Here is an 18078-nt window from a genome sequence, read left to right on the forward strand (position 1 = left end):
AATGGTACGATCAGGCACCACACGACCACACGGGGTGATGAGGTCTAGGGCTTCTTAACTCAGCGAAGGCTGGGCCCTGGAAGGGGGTGGAGCTTCGTGGCAGTCCGGGCAACGTGACTGGGTCATTGTCAATCGGAATGACCGTGTACCTATGTACAGGCAGTTCCCGGACAGATAGTCAACATTAATGCCCAGACCGGGTTCATTTTAATTTTTAAAAGTTTGAAGTAGGCTCCACACCCAGCCTGGGGCCCGAACTCATGACCCCAGGATCAAGGGTCGCGTGCTCTACCGACTGAGCCAGCCAGGCTCCGGACCTGGCTCGTGATGGCTTGGAACCTGCTTACCCAGAAAGCCGGGAGAAAGTGGCCACGGCTCAAGGCACGTACTGAGTAAAGTGTGTTTCAAACTCGGGGGAGGGTTTTTGATCCCCACAAGCATCACACACGTAATGCAATTTTCCAAAATCAGGTTTCGCGCGTCAAGGCAGAGGCGGGGCTTTGAAATAGTGCAGTGAAGTCAAGAAGAGAGAACAGTACTCCCTTCCCCATTATTGATCCCATCCTTCTAGAAACTTCCCCAAGCGATGCTCTGTGGCACATTGAGCATCATCGTCGTCATGATAATAGGGAACGCGTACGAGGCGCTCAGGTTCGTTGTCTCATTCGTTGCTCAGCGCACGGCTCATCCCATGGCCCCAACCAGGCCAGGGGGTGAAGCCGTGCTCCTCAGCGAGCACTCAGGTGAGAGGCCGCCGCCTTCTGGAAGCCTCCTGGAGCGTCAGCACGTCCGCAGACCTGTCCGGCTTGCTCACCGCTGACTCGCCAGTGTCAGACAAGCCCCGTCGTTCCCCTCTGCCCTGTGGACGTGGCCTCTGGGGCCCCGAGAAGCTACATGCCCGGGCTGCGGGGGACGACCGAGAAGCCAGCGCCACACGGAGGCCTTATACGGCTCTTCTGATCTCTTCGGGAGGAGGAGACCCACACATTCACTCCACAAATATTTATGGAGCACCGACCTGTCTGATGTCGGCGGTTCAGCGGCAAATGAGCCTGACGGGTCCCGGGGTGTGTGATTCAGCAGTGACCCCGGAGCTGAGTCTTTACCGAAAGAGCAGACGTGAATGTGCCTGGCCTGGGCCAGGCGGGGCGGTGGAGGGGCAGGTCGGGGCCTGGGGATGAGCTGTGGGAACAGCATGTGCAGGAGGGAAGAGCTTGGCGCCTCTCGCGGCTGACTGCTGACAAGCCCAGCGCGGAGATTCATCTTCCTGGCAGGCTTTCCCAAACACGGTGGAGGCAGCCCCCGAGGGTGACGCACGGAATCCGGAGCAAGCCCTCTTTCTCTCACTGGCTCCCGAGAGGCGGGTTTGGGGGGGCGGCCTTGCCCGGGAGGTGACCGTGAGGGCACCCCGTTGCTGGATCGGGAACACAAGGGTCTGCTGATCCCCTACAGGTGCACAGAGCCCTGGCGGGGTGGCGTGTGGGTTTCAGGGCCGCTAGCGCGGCCGCAGCCGTGTGTTGGGCCTGGGTGGCTCAGTCCGTTAAGCTTCTGACTTCAGCTCCGGTCATGATCTCGCGGTTCGCGAGTTCGAGCCCCAAGTGGGGTTCTGGGCTGACGGCTCTGAGCCTGGAGCCCGCTTCGGATTCTGTGTCTCCCCCTCTCTCTCTGCTCCTCCCCCACTCGCCCTCTGTCTCTCTCAAAAATAAATAAAAACATTAAGGGAAAAAAAAGGAAGTTCCCCCAAGCTTTCAGAAAGCTGGTTGTCACGGCTTGGCTCCCTCCCTAACTGGCTGCCTCACAGACACCCGGCAGGGTCTCCCGGACTCGGTTTTACTTTCTGTAAAGGGGGGTGGGAAACAGCCACCTCCCTGACGGACTCCAGATGCATTTAAGAGCTCCGGGCAGTGTTGTGGGAATTTGATCCCCGCGACTTCCCTCTGCCAGGCTGGGGTCTTGCCGTCCGTCTCCCTCCCCGCCTCCCCGCCTCCCCGCTGGCCTGACATCCTCACGGGCTTGGTTCTGCGACTGTGGCCAGGGAGAGCCGTGGCTTCCGGAGGGTGCTTCTGCTGGGCTGGGCAGCCGTCCCCAACGCGTGGCTCAAGCCGTGGGAACAGGCCAGGGATGACAGAATGGAGCAGAACTTTTCTAGAAACAAGGTTTGCCCTTAGCAATCCCAGGAGAATCAGGGGTCCGCATCAGAGAGCATCTGTCCGTGCCAGGGGGTCAGAGGTCAGCTTGGCACGGGGCCATCAAGGGCACATTGGCAGATGGAGGTTGGCTGGCCACCAGAGCTGGTGATGGAGGTGCATTTTGGTGAAGGGTCACCGTGATGTAAAGGTTTTAGTCCCTTGCGGGGGTGACACATGGGCGCCTTCTCATGGCCAGGAACCACCGTCAGACCCAGAGGCCAGTGGAAAGAGGGTTGTAAGTTGAGGCTGGGCTGTCGCGGGGCCTGTCCCTGGCAGGGTGGGGCCGGAAACTCCTCCAGGAAGCCCACCCTCGGGGAGGCAGGGCAGCGCAAGGGAAGGGCTGTGTCCCAAGCCCACGGTGTCTGCTCCCCTGTTGTATGACTTTGGGTACTTCCTGAAACCGCAGAGGCCTCAGTCTCCTCCCCTGTGAAATGGGCGCAGTAGAGCCCAAACCCCTGGCTCATCGGGTGGGTAAGACGAGTCGTCGAGAGGTAGGTCTCCTCAGCGTCAGCCTCCTGGGTCGGTCGGGGAGCGCGCCTGTCACCGGGAAGCCGCAAGCAGCCTTGGACAGCGCATGTGTCTCGTTTGAAAAACCGGTTTAATTTTTTGATTGTGGGTGGGAGACTCAGTTGTGATTTGAGCTGTCGGGGCCGCGGAGGCCGGATGCTGCGCACGGGCCCCGGGAAGTGGGGCTCGGCCTCCTGATTTCCGTGCCCCCCTTGCCTCCTTCCGTGCAGCGGCCGGCGGGAAATCAGGAACGCAGTCCCCTTCATCCATTTATTGCCTGGTGCACACGTGTGAGGTTGCCACAGCGGCCGTGACCAGGCCTCACCGGCCAGCGGCTCCAACAACAGTTCTCGCCTTCTGGAGGCTCGGGGTCCGAGGCCCCGGTGTGGGCCGGGTGGGTTTCTCCCGGGGCCTCTCTCCGTGGCTGTCTGCTTCCTCATTCCTTCTCCTATGATGACAGCAGTCAGATGGGGTCAGGGTCCGCCTAGTGACCTCGTCTTAACTTCACGACCTGTTTAAAGCCCTGCCTCCAAGCACAGCCACACTCTGAGGTGCTGGGGGCCTCAGCCTGTGGGTCTGGGAACAGCGCCACAGCCCTGCCGTCCCTGTGGTTCCCCTGCAGCACAGGCTTTGCTGGAGCATCAGGACCCGGGCCTTGCCCCTCCCCAGTGGGGACCCCCAGGCCCCCCGAGCTCCGGCAAGGCCCAAACACCTTCAGAACCAACAGTGCCCTGGGCATGCTGCCCACGAGGTGCTGTGAGTGGCCCAACCTGGGGCAAGTCTGCGTCTCCCGGGCACGGATTCTCATGGGGGCCAGGCAGAGAAGGACCAGCCTATGAGTCCTGGGCACAGGAGGCCCCATTCTTTTTTCTTTTTTTTTTTCTTTTTCTTTAACGTGTATTTATTTTTGAGAGTGTCAGCAGGGGAGGGGCAGAGAGAGAGGGAGACACCGAATGCGAAGCGGGCTCCAGGCTGCGAGCTGTCAGCGCAGAGCCTGATGCAGGGGTTGAGATCATGAACTGTGAGATCCTGACCTGAGCCAAAGTCGGACGCTCCACTGACTGAGCCACCCAGGCTCCCTGCTACAACTTACTTATCTAACCCGACGTCGTATTTGGGATTTGTTTATGCTGACGCTCCCACGGCCATGGGTCGTTCCTTTTGCCCTGCTGTGTGATCCTGGGGCCCAGTGCCCCACGGTGTGTTTACCTGTCCCCGTGTGGGAGTCATTTGAGTGGGGCCCCCAGGTGATTTGACCCTACCCGGGGCTTCGGGCGAGTCACAGTTGATTCATACGAGCAATTCAGGCCTCGCGCCTGCGGGGGTGCCCTGGCCCTCGAGCTGCCGGGGCGCACAGACCCGGTGCGGTCGTGACGCCCGGTGGGCACTCTGTGACGTCAGTCTCTGCTCTCACTCCGTCTCCGATGGCAGTCTCCAGGGTCAGCGTCTTGGCATCTCTGTCAGCCGGCCTTCTGCAGCTGGGAAATGTTCATATATGGTGACGCCACTAACCCGGGAGAGAGGTCGGGAGCCCGGGGGTCTGCGTTACTGGACTGACGTGCCGTCCGGTCTCTGGGGCTCCGCCCCAGAGGGAACTCCCTGGGAGGGAAAGATCCAGAGAGAGCTGGGCCTCCCTGCCGGATGGTGGCTATTTTTGTCTGCAGCAAGGCTCGGTCAGGACCCTGGAGAGTTTCCAGGGTCAGAGTGGGAACTGCCCCGTTCCCATGGCTCCCGGGTTCCAGGCTGTGCCTCCCGTCCCTCCCTGCCCCCTGTGTCGTGCCCCTGGCAGACCCAGCCAACCCGATGGGTGAGAACTGGTTATTGCTCATGTTGGGGGAGACCAGAGGAGGCTTGAAGCAAGGGCGGAGCCTTTCGGGGTCCGGGGCGGCTCGGCGTCCCTCACGCTGTCCGCCCCGCCGGGGGCGACTGTGGGTTTCCTCGCCTCTGTCCCCAGCCCGAGTGGGAGCTCCCTGAGGCGACGCACAGTGTCCTCTCCCATCTTTGCGTCCTGGGGTCTGGCGCCGAGATAGATGCCCAGTAAAGGTCCCAGTCACTGACCGACTCTGCCCGGTGAGCAAACACACACCCTCCAGCCCTGCCTTGTCCCCTCGGACTGGACGACAAGCCAGGACGAGGATCACGGTCTGTGGGGGGGCGGGGATCCTTGGTTATTGAGCCTCCACGAGCCTCGGTTTTCACGTCTGCGGGGCGGGGCGAGCGATGGCTGTCCTGCTCTCTGCCCCGTGAGAGCCCGCGCCGTCGCTGGTCTCATACTGACTGATGTCCCTGTTGCCCTCCGCTTCCCTTCAGAGCTCTCGCGCCCCAGCACCGCCTCGGGAGCCCAGCCCGCCTCGTCGCCCCGGTCCCCGCTGCCTGCCCGGCGCCATGAGCTGCGTCCTGAACGGCGTCGTGCCCTTGGGGCTGCTGCTTCTGGTCTGCGGCGCCCAGGGCTTCTTCCTGCCCAACGTCACCCACTTGGAGGAGCTGCTCAGTAAATACCAGCAGGACGAGCCCCACTCCCGGGTCCGGAGGGCCATTCCCAGGTCGGACAAGGAGGAGATCCTCATGCTTCACAACAAGCTGCGGGGCCAGGTGCACCCCCCGGCCTCCAACATGGAGTACATGGTGAGTGCCGCGCTCCCGCGGGGGGGCCTGGGCTGCACCTGCTCTTGTCCCGAGGGCGGGGCGGGGGCAGGCTCGGGGTCTCCTGGCGAGAGAGCGCCCCCCCTGCCTCCGTCCTTCACACCCAGACAGCGCTCGTGAGTTCCCGTGAAGCAGCCCGGCCCGGGTCCCGCCCGTGGCTCTCCGCTGGCCCGTCCTCGAGGCCGTCTAAGGGCTGGGCTTTGGTGAGGCCAGTCCCAGCCCCACTGCCTCCTTGCGTGTGGCCGTGATGTGTCCCCAGCCAGTGGGAGCCTCGGCCTCCACTTCGAGAGTCCCTCCTCTCATGGCTCTGGGACGGTGTGATGACGTCATGTAAAGTGCGGGGCACAGGTGCTCACCCCTGGGGCCCTGGTCACTGTTGTCACGCCGCAGCTTGGTCCCCGGCCGGTCTCGGGCCACCCTGCTCTGTCGGAGCAGCAGCGGGGGCCGAGTCCGTGAGAGATGGGGTGTCTGTTGGTGAGGGGGCTGGCAGACGGGGGACAGCGGAGGGTCCCCCGTGACCCTGGGGAAATCCGACACGGAGGAGTAGAAGGTTAGCCGGCTCTCCCAAGTTCGTGCCCCCAGCCCTGCCTCCCCGCCCACCTCTCCCTTCCTGCCCGCACCGCTTCCGGTCGCCCCAGCCCCATCAAGTAGCCGCTACTGTTCTCCCATTTTACAGAGTAGGAAACTGAGGCCGCAGGTCAGAGCCGGTCGCGGCAGAACGGACTGCGGGACCCAGGCTCAAAGCCACCCCTCCGCACTCCGTTTAAACCCTGGCACCCGCACGGCCCCTGCCGGCATCCACAGCCTCTCCAGCATTTTCCATCCTCTGTGCCTGTCCCCCGACACCTCAACCAGCCCTGGGGCTTTTCACCTCCCATGTGGCCCCCGCTGGCCCGTCCTGAACCCTGCTTCCTTTTACCTTCCTGACATTCACGAGGTTTGTCTCCTGCCCAGAAGCCTCCAGGCCCCTGTGTGCCCAGGGTGGAGCCCACATGCTCAGGCCTGGCACTCGGGGCCTCTGATCAGGAGCTCCTCTGTCCTGAGAGGCCATGCGGGGTCCCCCGAAGATGCTGCAGGCCCTCCGTCCCCCAGGAGTCTGGTCCCTACCTCACGCCTTATCCCGTCGTAAGCAACCGTCGCTCGGTACCCGGCTCGTCTCCCTCCCCTGGACTTCACCGTCCCTTTTCATGGTGCTCTGTGCCGTGATGTAGGAGGCCCTCGTGGTCAGGGGTCATCCCGCGTGCCTGCAGACCCCTCATCGTCACCGTCTGTGTCCTCCCGAGGTGGCCCATCCTCGGCTAGAGGGCACGTGAAAGGCTAGCCGTGTGGGCAGAGCACCCTCGAGCACGGCTGTCCTCTGGGAGTTTGTTAGGAAACCATTTCTTTCTTCCCTCAAGAAAACCACCCGGGCATTTACTCGGAAGGGGTTGTGCTAACCTTTGTTTTGTTTTGAGAGAGAGGCAGTGAGCCAGGGAGGGGCAGAGAGAAAGAGGGAGAGAGAGAATCCCAAGCAGACTCCACACCGTCGGCACAGAGGCCGACACAGGGCTCGAACTCACAAACTGAGATCGCGAGCTGAGCCAAAGCCAACGGTCGGCCACTTGAACGACTGAGCCGCCCGGGCGCCCCGGGGTTTGTGCTAATCTTAGGAGGAAGAGTGGGCACCCCTTCAAAATGCTGATGTATGAGACAGCTGATGCAGACCTTTTTAGGGTTAAAGCCCTCGAGAATTAGAGCGGATTTCTTTGTGGCTTTGGGTGTGGACTCTTCCCCCATCCTTCCCAGGACCTGGTGGTTTGGCCTTGGTCCCTGTGGGGAAGGGACACTCTCTACCTCTCTGGATAGGTCAGTCTTCCTCCCGTGCCCCTCCCCCCACCAAGGCCCTGTGTGGTGCCCGCCAGGGAGCAGAGAATTTTCCTTGGCCTGAAGCTTGACTGAGCCCCAAACCCCCGGGATCCCGTCTGCTTCCTGCCTCCTTTTGGGAATAGGCTAGGTTTATGCTGGTCTTTACGTCACTGCCCCGTGCTTGCCCAGGGGCCTTGTGGGAGATTCAGCGCAAGTGAGCAGGGCTTAGCTACGCAGCAGGGAGGGTCCCAGTGCAGCCTGGAACGGGCCTGCGTGTTTTCGTGTTTGTTTACTCGCATGACTTCAGGGTTGGAGCTGGGATTTGGGTCCTTGGGTCTACACGGCCTTTCAGGGAAGCTGAGCCTTCACGGGTGTGGTCGGGGCCACCTCTGAGCAGGGCCACGAGGCAGGGAAGGAGGCACGAGTCCCAGTCTCTCCCCGGTGCTGCCCCTCTGTGCATCCTGCTTCCAGACAAGCAAGTGGCAATAATTCGAGAAAACGTCTTGAAAATCTAGCTTTTGGCTCAGCCCTGCCTGTCGGGGCTTTGAGCTGCGGTCCCTTGAAATAGCCTCAGCATTGAAAGGTGGTTTTGTTTTTAAGTTTATTTATTTATTTTGAGAGAGAGAGAGAGAGAGAGAGAGAGAGAGAGAGAGAGAGAGGTGGGGGGAGGGGCAGAGATGGGATGGGGGGAGGAGAGAAAATCCCAAGCAGGCTCCATGCTGTCAGCACACAGCCTGACGCGGGGCTCACGGACTGTGAGATCTTGACCTGAGCCGAGATCCAGAGTCCGATGCTTAACTGACTGAGCCAACCAGGTGCCCCGGAAGGTGGATTTTCAATCTCCAAAGAGTTAAGGCACCCTCTTTTGAGGTTTTATAAGTGGACAGGCTCCGGAGCCAGCCTTCCTGGCTTGGTAGCTGTGTGACTTTAGGCAGATTAGTTAGCCTCTCTGTGTTAACGTTTCCTGGCCTGCACTACGGGGACGTAAAAGTCCCCTTTTCCTAGGGTGGTTGAGAAGAGTCAATGAGATGATGCATGAGGACTAAATATGTGTTAACATATCGTTGCTATTATCAATCCCCCCCCTCCCCCATCCCCAACCTTGGACGCCAGTTAAAGCTGGGTTGGTAAAGTTGTAACTTCCTGCTGTGTGACCTTAGGCAAGTTACCTAACCTCTCTTAGCGTCAAGGTTTTTTGTTGTGTTTTTTTTTTTTTGTCTGCAGCAATGGGAAAATCAAACCTACCCCACGGGCTACTGGTGACAATGAAACAAGAAAATGAGGGTGATACTGTTCCCTGGCAAGTGCACTGCCCCGGGCGGGGGCAGGGTAGGTTCTTGAGAAAGTGAATTTCCTTAATGCTCCTGTAGTGTTTACTGAGAGCCGCCTCGCACCTCACCTGGGGGCTGGATGCCTGCTCGTTCAGCCTCCCCCCAAATCCTGTTCCAGCAGGCACCAGCAGCCCCCCTACGAGATGGGGAAACAGAGGCCCAGAGAGGTGAAGCCACTCGTCTACGGTCACACAGCCAGCAAGGGGCAGCGCGGGGCCCCACACCCAGGTTCACGCAACACGAACACTCTCCCCGGTGCCCTCACGGCCCTGTTCTTTCTGTCTTTCTTCCGCCAGTCACCCCTTTGGGGGGTAAAGAGTGTTCACCTGTGTCCTTCCTTCCGCGAGACGTGGACTGGTCGGCGGGGCTCATCTTCAGCTGGGAAAGCACAGGCTGAGCGGGGGGTGAGGGGCAAGGTGGGGACTGGAGGGGACCCGTGAGGGCTGGAGTGAGCGGGGGGCCGGGCCCGCCCTGCCTGCATTCACCCAGGCACGCGTGCGTCATGCCGGGGCGAGAGTCGTGGCCTGCGACACCGCCGTGGCGGGGGGGGGGCACTGAGCAGTAGAGGGTGTCGCACACAGTCACAGCCTTGACTGCCAGCCCTGCGCCCCTCTGTTCGGGAAGCATCGTTCTGAGGCCCTACTACGTGCCGGGCACGGCCGGAGCCGAGGGGCGGTTGGGAGGTGAAGGGCAGGCCCCGGGAGGAGGCCTCGGATGCAGGGGCGGGGAGGGCTGGCTCCCCGTTTGGCCGCGGCCTGGTGCAGACCACGTGTGGAGTCTGCCTGTCTCCAGCCAGAATTTCAGACGCCTTTGACCCCCGAGATCTGCCAGGCATGACCTCGCCCTCCCCGCGCACCTCCCCGCTGAGTTGTAGAAGATGTTATGGCCCCGGACCAAAGGCACACAGGGTTCACGCTGCTCAGAATGAACAGTGAGCTTCTGAGAAGCTTCTGAGAAACCCCTCAGGGCGGGGTCCGCGCCTGCACAGGCTCCGCCCTGCCTCCCTGGGCTCCGGGAAGGACCTTAGCCGGCCGGCCGCTTCCAGAGAGGTCTCGGGGCGAGCTGCCACCCGTCCCCACTGTGTCCCCCCCACCCGGCGCATGGTGTCTGTTCCCTCCCGGAGCATTGGGTGGTCCACTGCTTGGAGAACGAGTCACCACGTTGGTTCCGTAGTGTATTTGGGAGGGGGTGACCCGTAAATCCAGAAGGCGGGAAGAAGGTGGTGCCTCATCATGGTACATCCGCCCGAAGGCAGGCCCGTCCCCTGTTGACTGGGGGTGGCCTCTGCGATGTCAGCTCCCATCCCCCTTCGGGCCGTGCCTGGGCGTTGGAGAAGGACCCCAGGCAGAAGCGGCACAGCGCTCGGTGGGCACTAAAGGCAGGGCGCTGTCGGCAACAGAGGGGTCTGACGTCTGAATGCCCCTGGCTGTTCGGGACTCTGTGTCACTGAGGCTGGAAAGAGGTGGCAGGGCGGGAGGCCGGGGAGGCGCTCAGCTTGGCGGGGGTTCCGTACCGGGGTCCCGCAGCCTCGCGTTCCCGGCCACGTCCCGGGGCTCTGGCCGACGGTCTTTCAGTGATCACCTACTGTGTGCCAGGGGCTGGGGCTCTGCAGAGAGGGGACAGCCCCTGCCTGCCCCGCAGGCCGCTGTATCTGCCCGATGGCGGGGATGAGGCCAACGGCAGTTGGCAGAGGCCGGGAGGCCATGCCACGGGCTTGCCGGGCGTCCCCGGCAAGTCCGAGCCCGGGCGGGAGCTGTGAGGACGGCTGGAGGCCTGGCTTCTCTGGGCTCCTGGCTGACCTGCTGCTCTCCCCTTGCCGGCTCAGGAACCCGTCCGACGTGTGCACAGAACACGGTGTCCAAGGGGCTGAGCCCCAGCCCGCGGCTCCACCTGGGGCCCAAGTGGGGGTGTCGCCGCAGGCTCGGTCCTGACACCCGTGCCTGACTCTGGCCTCCCCCGTGTCCCCTCCCCCTGCAGACCTGGGACGAGGAGCTGGAGAGGTCGGCCGCGGCGTGGGCTCACGAGTGCATCTGGGAGCACGGGCCCACCGGTCTGCTGGTGTCCCTTGGGCAGAACCTGGCCGTCCACTGGGGCAGGTAAGAGCCGCCGCGGTCCCGCCCTCACTTGTGAACTGGCCGCCACGGTCCATTGTCACGTCCAGCCTGCTCGTCAGTCCAGACGCCGATCGCCGGGCTCGGGCTTTCTGGAGCCAGGCTCTTCCGTTCCGTGTCCTTGAAAGGATTCCTGAGGGAGCCGGCTGGGTGAGCTGGCAACACGGGGACGTTGCTTGCAGGGACGGGCCAGAGGGTCTTCTCCCCGCTCGGATGTCTGAGTCCTGCTCATTCTCCAGGGCCAGCCAGGCTCCGCCTCGCGAGCGGCTGCCCTCCTCCTCCCCTCCTCGTCCGGGGCAGGCTGGCTCTCACGGCCAAGGCCCCCTTGCCTGGAGGAGCCTCTTGACAGTGGTCTGTTACATGTCGCCCCCTGGCCTCCCCGGGGCCAGCTGGGCGCACGGCCGAGCCCCTGCCCGGCTGACGGCTGGTTTCCTTAGAGGACGGGGCGGGGGTGGGGGGGCGGGGAGCGTGTCTTCTGGGCCAGCGCAGACCCGCTGCCCAGCCGGACGATGTGCTGTGTCCCCAAGTCCTCCAGGCCCGGACCCGGAGCCAGCCAGGGGGCTCAGGTCCCCCTTGGGCTTTGCCTCTACCGTTGACAAGTTGGACTGGACTTGAAGCGTCCCCTCGAAGGACGGGTCGGGGTTGGCCTGACTTGGAGCCCAGATGGTTCCTGGCTCTCGCGTTCAGCGTGGCCACGAGCAGTACCCTTCCCTTAGGCCACGCGCTCTCCTGGGACAGAATCGGAGCAGGTGTCACGAGGGGCCCAGACACGTGACTTCACGGAAGCGAATTCACACTTTTTTTTTTTTTTTTGTCCTTGGGTGAATTCTGCTTTTGATAAAATCCGTCCTCCGGTCGCACGAAAAGACAACGTCGACAGGGAGGAAGCCCTTCATCCCACGGCCCCGGCTCAGCCGCCCGCACTTGACCCTGGCGTAGCATCTGGCTGTGGGCCGGCATATTTTTACACAGTCGAGGCCAGAACAGCTTTTCAGCCTCCCTCCTCAGACGACGTCAGGCAGGTTTTCTCTTCCGTAGCCGTCCCGGCTGTCGTCGCAAAGGCTGCCTTCGGGCCGCCCAGCGGACAGGCCCAAAGTGAGCCGCTCCATCCTGGGACCTAGCCTCCGCCGTAGCTGCATCAGACCCCCTGGGAGGTGTGACAGTGCAGAGGGCGCAGAGGTCTCGCCCCTCCTGGGTGCGTCGTGCCCACCTGCCTTCCCAAAGAGCCCCCCGTTCTCCGGGACCCCGCGGCAGCGCGCTCCGGGGAAACGGGCGGGCCAGAGTGTCCCTTCGCTCTGTGGCTGTGTGGCCGCGAGCGTCTTTTCCTACGCGGGCCCTCGGGAGAGAGGCCGTTGCCCCGGCCCCGTCGCTGACCGCCACCATTCACTGTGGGTTCTGACAGGGTTCCAAGACCTCCAACTGTCCGCCCACCGCGGCGCTCGTGGACACGGCCAGACCCCTCTGGTCTTTCCTCTTTATCGAACCCGCTTTGTTTAGACTTGCTGGTGACGGTGACTGGGGATTTACATCCAGTTTATTTTCTCTCCCCGTAAGGAGAAAACGATGCCAACCCAGCGGACGGAGCAGTGGCCGGCAAGGGTGATGACCGGGTGGGGACAGGCGTCCCCTCCCCCTGGGGGCAAGGGAGGGCTCGGGTGATAAAACCCTAAATAGGAAGTTCCCCAAAGGGTCTGCCCACGTGACGGCAGAGCTCTGCCTGCCGGTTCCTGTGTCTTGAATTCCTTTTCCGCCTCGTATCTGACTCCTGGGGTCCCCGGCAGGCGTGCGGCCAGCCGTGACCGCGTGGAAACGAGAGCCTCCGGGCTCTTGTTCGGGGGTGCCAGGGACCCGCGCCCCCCCCGTAGCCAGCCATCTCCCAGCTTTCAGACCTTCCCCGCCGCTGTGGATGTCCTATGTGAGCCTTACCTGGACAGTTACTCACTGTTGTTCTCTGCACTGACCTTAAACGGACTCAACGCCTGAGATCAACGTGTGTTGTTGCTTTATTTTTTTTATTTTTATTTTTTTAGTTTATTTATTTTTGACAAAGACAGAGTGCGAGCGTGTGCGGGGGAGGGGCAGAGAACGAGGGAGACACAGAACGGGAAGCAGTCAGCCCCAGAGCCCGACGCGGGGCCCGAACTCACCAACTGTGAGATCACGGCCCGGGCCGAAGTCGGAGGCTTAACCGGCTGAGCCACCCCGGCGCCCCGTCAACCTGTGTTTTAAGCGACCTCTGGGAAATGTGGGGCTCAGGGACCACGTATAATTTCCCAAATGTACGCTTGATTGTAACGTAAAGAATGGCTCGCTGGGGGCCGGGCGGACGTTTCCTGCACACATAGGTGGCATGTGGGCCCCCCAGGGACTCTCCTGGCGCCCAGGGGGACCCCGGGGGTACCCTTGCAAGGGGAGCCCTTGCAAGTCGGGGTTCTCGGCAGTGATACAGGCGCCGGGCGGGATCTGCGGCCCCTTGCCCGGAGCCTCCCCTCCTCCCGCCTGCCCGTGCGTGGTGGCGCTGGGAGCTGCGGTCTCCGTCTGCTGGGGGTGTGGGGGCCGGGACGTGACAGGCTGGTCTGCCCCCGCAGGTACCGTTCTCCCGGCTTCCACGTGCAGTCCTGGTACGACGAGGTGAAGCACTACACGTACCCCTACCCCCACGAGTGCGACCCCTGGTGTCCGGAGAGGTGCTCCGGGCCCATGTGCACCCACTACACGCAGGTAACGCTCCAGGCGCCCCCCCGAGCCCCTTCACTCACCTGGCCGCGCAGGACCGCCACCCAGCCGGGAAACTCTGCACTCTCGTTGCCACAACTGTTGTCTTTGACGTGGCGTTAACTCCAGGCGTCGCCGGCGGGCCGGGCTGGTGTTTGTGACCCAAGTACGGAAGCTGAGAGTGTAACATAGGGATCTTCAGGGGGTGAGGGGCAAAAAAATCTGGTCCTTCCCCGCTTCACATCATACCCCTTTAGCACCAGCAGCCTGTAGATCGAGGTCACGTCGTGTTGGCTCGTCCTTAACTCTGACACACGGGTGTCCTCTTTTCAGATAGTCTGGGCCGCTACCAACAAGGTCGGCTGTGCTGTGAACACCTGTCAGAGGATGAACGTGTGGGGAGATGTCTGGGAGAACGCGGTCTACCTCGTGTGCAATTACTCTCCAAAGTAAGAACACGTGACGTGGCTGGAAGGGCTGGGATGCGCTCGCCGGCCATGGAGGACCCAACTAAAATCGGCTTGAGTGGTGAAGTCTCCTCACGAGTTCACATAACGACACACCTAGCGATGGGTGCATCCGGTGTAGCTGAAAAACGCCGCAGTATCGGCGAAGACTCAAGCTCTTTCTGTTTCCCGGCTGTGCTATCCTAGCCTCTTGCTCCCAAGATGGCTGCAGAGCACCAGCCATCACATCCCCCCAAACTAAAGGGAAGAGAATGGTAGAAAAGGGCTTTCTCTCAGGCCTTCCTCACCCCCGGCCCACTTTCTCACGTCATTGGCCAGAACCAGGCCACTCACAGACGAGGGGGGCACAAGATTTCCCCAGCTGGCTTTAACCAGTGAAATTGCCCTAACTGGCTTTGCCGGTCATCTGGGACCGTCCGAGCAAATCGGAAATGGGAATAGCTGTTGACCGGCCAACCAGTGGGGTGTGCCATGGCGATACTCTGGGTTTTTTTTCCTCTCTAAAAATACGCAGCGGACAGCATTCTAGCAACCAAAGTCACGCTAGACCTGGTTTTCGCATTTTTACGCTTCCCCCGCTGGGAAGGCCCGCGTGGCACCTCTGTGTGGCAGCCCCCTTCTTCCTCATGCCATGCTGATACCGTCGGCATGCCACTGGTCCCTTCACTCATTCACCCCCTTTGCCCCTCAAATATGTGCCGATTCTCAGAGCACGATCTTCCCAGCGGAGAGCCCGCGGTTTGCACGCTGGCCACGGGGCTGGCCGCCACCCTCGCACCGAGCCGCGCACATGGTGTGCCCTTGGCGCGTGCTTGCTCCGTGACCGAATGCAATACAAATGACCTCACTTATTTGGTTTGGGCCGGGAGTGGCCGCAAGGAGGCGGCAGGGGGCGGGGGGTGGGGGGCAGCATCGCTAAGGTCGAGAAGAAAATAGCCACTCTGGGTGAAAGCATCTGGCCGCGTCCCAGCAGCCCGCAGGCCTGAGGGCCGGCCGATGATGTCATCGCTGGGGGGAGGCGCAGGCCTGACAAAGACCAGTGATGGGCCCACGATGGTGGGACCCCTGCCCCGCAACCCCGGCCCGGTGGCAGGTGGCGGGTGAGGGATACTTCCATTTGACTGTTGGTGTAAAAAAAAAAAATCCACCAGAAGATCCTAGCAGAAAAAAGTGCTGCCTGTTTTTGGTTCCGGCTGGTTTTTTTTCTGTTGTTCTTTCCCCAAAAGGAATAACGTCTGTATGGTACACGCTAGTCTTTTTTTTTTTTTTTTTTTTAATTTTTTTTTTTTCAATGTTTATTTATTTTTGGGACAGAGAGAGACAGAGCATGAATGGGGGAGGGGCAGAGAGAGAGGGAGACACAGAATCGGAAACAGGCTCCAGGCTCTGAGCCATCAGCCCAGAGCCTGACGCGGGGCTCGAACTCGCCGACCGCGAGATCGTGACCTGGCTGAAGCCGGACGCTTAACCAACTGCGCCACCCAGGCGCCCCATTTTTTTTTTTTTTTTTAATAATTGACAGACCTTTATTTTTAATATTCCGTGTTCATGATCTGTCACATTAGGAAACCGATTCGGGGTCCTCAGTGCTCACTAGTCTTAAGTGTGCGGCTCGATAAATCCCACCCGTGTCTGCGTGGACCAGCCCGTGCGGGCGGCCGCGACCCAGTGCCAGGGGCTGGGGGCTCACATTCTAGGGGTTGTGCGCCCCGGGTCGAGGCCGGGTTCTGGTGATTCTCTTCCTCCCTGTGCCCTCATGTGGCGTCTCAGTGCGTGCACAGGAGGGGAGGGGGCCCTAGTGTCTCCTCTTATAAAGACTCGAGTCCTGGTGGCTCAGGGCCCCCCATCCTTGTGGCCTCGCTGAACCCCACTTACCTCCTGGGAAGCCCCGTTTCCACACTGGGGGTGAGGGCCTCAATTAGCGGCCGGTGGGGAGGCAAACGTTCAGTCCGTATGATACGTCTACACCCATGGAACTAGCACCCAGCCCAGGACGGAGAGTGTTTTCAGGGGCCCAGGGTGTTCCCCAGAGGGCCCACCATTCCGACATCCCTCCCCGTCGGTCAGTCTGTCTGGTTGGGACCCACACGGGAACGGGCCAGGCAGATGGGCTCTTCCGCGCCTGGCGTCTTCTGCTCAACACCGGGTGTTCGAGATTAATCCACAGTGTTGGCTGTTCAGCGGGCCTTTTTGATTGCCACCTCGCACCCCGCGGCGTCCGCGGCCTCTTTCCTAAGAGTCCGAGCCGCTGGCCATTCAGGACGCCGACCCGGGCACCAGACCCCGGGGGGTGGCTGACAGGGTGGGCTCGGGGGTGGTGTTTGGGCAGAAGCGGGGGATCCCGAAACCTGATGGCCTCGTGTGTCAGGGGGGACGCTTACTCCAAGGACCTGTTGGCGGAGTAAGACCATCATCCGCCCGCAGGACGGTGGCCTAGGACCTGGCACCCAGCCATCAGGCCATAAACGTTAGTGGTTCGTCTTTGAGGAAATGTGGAACCCTAGATGGGGGGCAGACTTGGCTGGTGGGGAGGGACGAGCCCATCTGGGGGCCAAAGACTGCGACGAAACCTCTGCCAACTTTTGAGAAGTGGCTTAAGAGGGGGACCTCAGAAGCTTCCCAGCACCAAGGTGTTGGGGCCTGGGTAGGGGGTGGCCCGCGGCGTTCAGAGTCGCGTAGGGCAGGACACGGGCAGGTGTGGGGCCGAAGGGGTATGTAGACGCACACACTGACGTGACAGAACACGACTGGGATTCTTCTAGAATTTTCTAGACTCTTTGCAGCTGCCCAGAAGCCTACGCTCTCCTTCCTCCCCCAGACAGCCTGGGAGAGGGGAGAGGGGGGCTCCCCAGGCCCTGGGGTGGCGGCCCCCCCCCCGATGGTGTTTCTGGTCTGTCCGCAGGGGGAACTGGATTGGAGAAGCCCCCTACAAAACCGGCCGGCCCTGCTCCGAGTGCCCGCCCAGCTACGGAGGCGGCTGCAGGAACAACTTGTGTTACCGAGGTAGGTCATGACCCCCGGGAGCGCCTTTCTGCTCCCATCCGGGATACGACATGCAGACCTGACGGGACGGAGGTCTAGCGGGGTCATTGCCACGAGCAGTGATGTGTGTCTTTCCAGGGGAATAGCTGATGCCACGGGGCTTACTGCGGGGGCATTGACTGTCATCCGGCGGGGCTGGGGATGACAGCCTCCTGAGCAGGTGGCCCCTGAGGAGGGAGATGCAGCCTCGGGGCGAGAGCAGGAAGCAGAGCACACACTTGTGTCTGGAGCTGTGAGGACCGTGTGGTCATGAGCCCGGGAGAGAGAAAGGCTGCGAACTGTGGTTTCTCCCGCTGGCCCGTCCCTCTTCTCTGTCTTCGGGGCTCCACACCCTTGTCTTTAGGGAAACCCCCCTGGGTGTCCCCGCTCGGAGTCCTGCACTCACGAGCCCCGCACACCGGCTTTGAGAATAGCCCGCCCGCCACATTCCAGCAGTGGGACCCTGGGCAGGCTGCCTCCCCTCCCTGAGCCTCAGTCTCCCTGCCTGAAAGCGGGGGTCACGGCGGTACGAGAAAGCGGGCGGGGGCTGGCACTCGGGCCCGACCGGCCTTCCCCGTGTCCCTGGCAGGCAGGGCCTGTGGCCGCACTCCAGTCACCCCAGCAGGGGTGAGTCCCCCGTTGGATCCTGAGGGCTGATTTGGGGAGCGTGAGGGAAGGACGCTCTTGGCCTCTTGGCTCTCCCGCTGTTCTTTGCGGAAACCTGATCTCACCACAGGGCTGTTCTCAGAGCACTGTTCTCGGAGCCCCTCCGTGAGGGGCGCCAGGGGCCCAAGCCACAGCCGCCTGGGCTGGGGGGGCATCTGTGTTGTCACTGGCGGTGCGCGCTCTGGCGTACCGCCGGCTTTCTTTGTGCCTCAGTTTCCCCAGCTGTAACAGCTGGGAGGAAGCAGAGAGAGGGACGGGAGCTCCTTCCCGCCAGCCGCCGGCACATGACGCTCGGCGAACGGGCCCTTTACCCCTCGGAGAAGTAGTGGGCAGGTGTGGTGGCACTCCCTCCCTTGCGTGGGGTCCGACCTTCTTCCTGGAGACACAGCTCTGGCGTCCCACCTCCTCCAGGGAGGCTTCCCTGATGACACAGGCGGTGCACCTGCTTCTGCAGTCTTACTGTACGGGGACCCCTCGTGAACCCTGGTCACCTGTTGTTACAGCTGCCCGTTCACCCTGGGGCCTCCAGGGTCCTGGAGCAGATGTGTTCTGAATACATATGTCCCCGGTACCCCCAGAGGGT

At 61.9% G+C, this 18078-nt stretch overlaps 1 protein-coding gene across 1 annotated transcript in view; it reads left to right on the forward strand.

The window, feature by feature from the left end:
- The window catches only part of CRISPLD2 (cysteine rich secretory protein LCCL domain containing 2), a 60206-nt gene that overhangs the window by 9424 nt on the left and 32704 nt on the right, over window positions 1-18078 (forward strand). The window contains exons 2-6 of the mRNA XM_043599795.1: window positions 5007-5321; window positions 10493-10611; window positions 13215-13347; window positions 13675-13790; window positions 16711-16811. Of these exons, the coding sequence (XP_043455730.1) occupies window positions 5082-5321; window positions 10493-10611; window positions 13215-13347; window positions 13675-13790; window positions 16711-16811 (709 nt within the window). The 5' untranslated portion in view covers window positions 5007-5081. The remainder of the gene's footprint in view (window positions 1-5006; window positions 5322-10492; window positions 10612-13214; window positions 13348-13674; window positions 13791-16710; window positions 16812-18078) is intronic.

The sequence above is a fragment of the Prionailurus bengalensis genome, chromosome E2 (assembly GCF_016509475.1).
Source record: "Prionailurus bengalensis isolate Pbe53 chromosome E2, Fcat_Pben_1.1_paternal_pri, whole genome shotgun sequence".
NCBI lineage: Eukaryota > Metazoa > Chordata > Mammalia > Carnivora > Felidae > Prionailurus > Prionailurus bengalensis.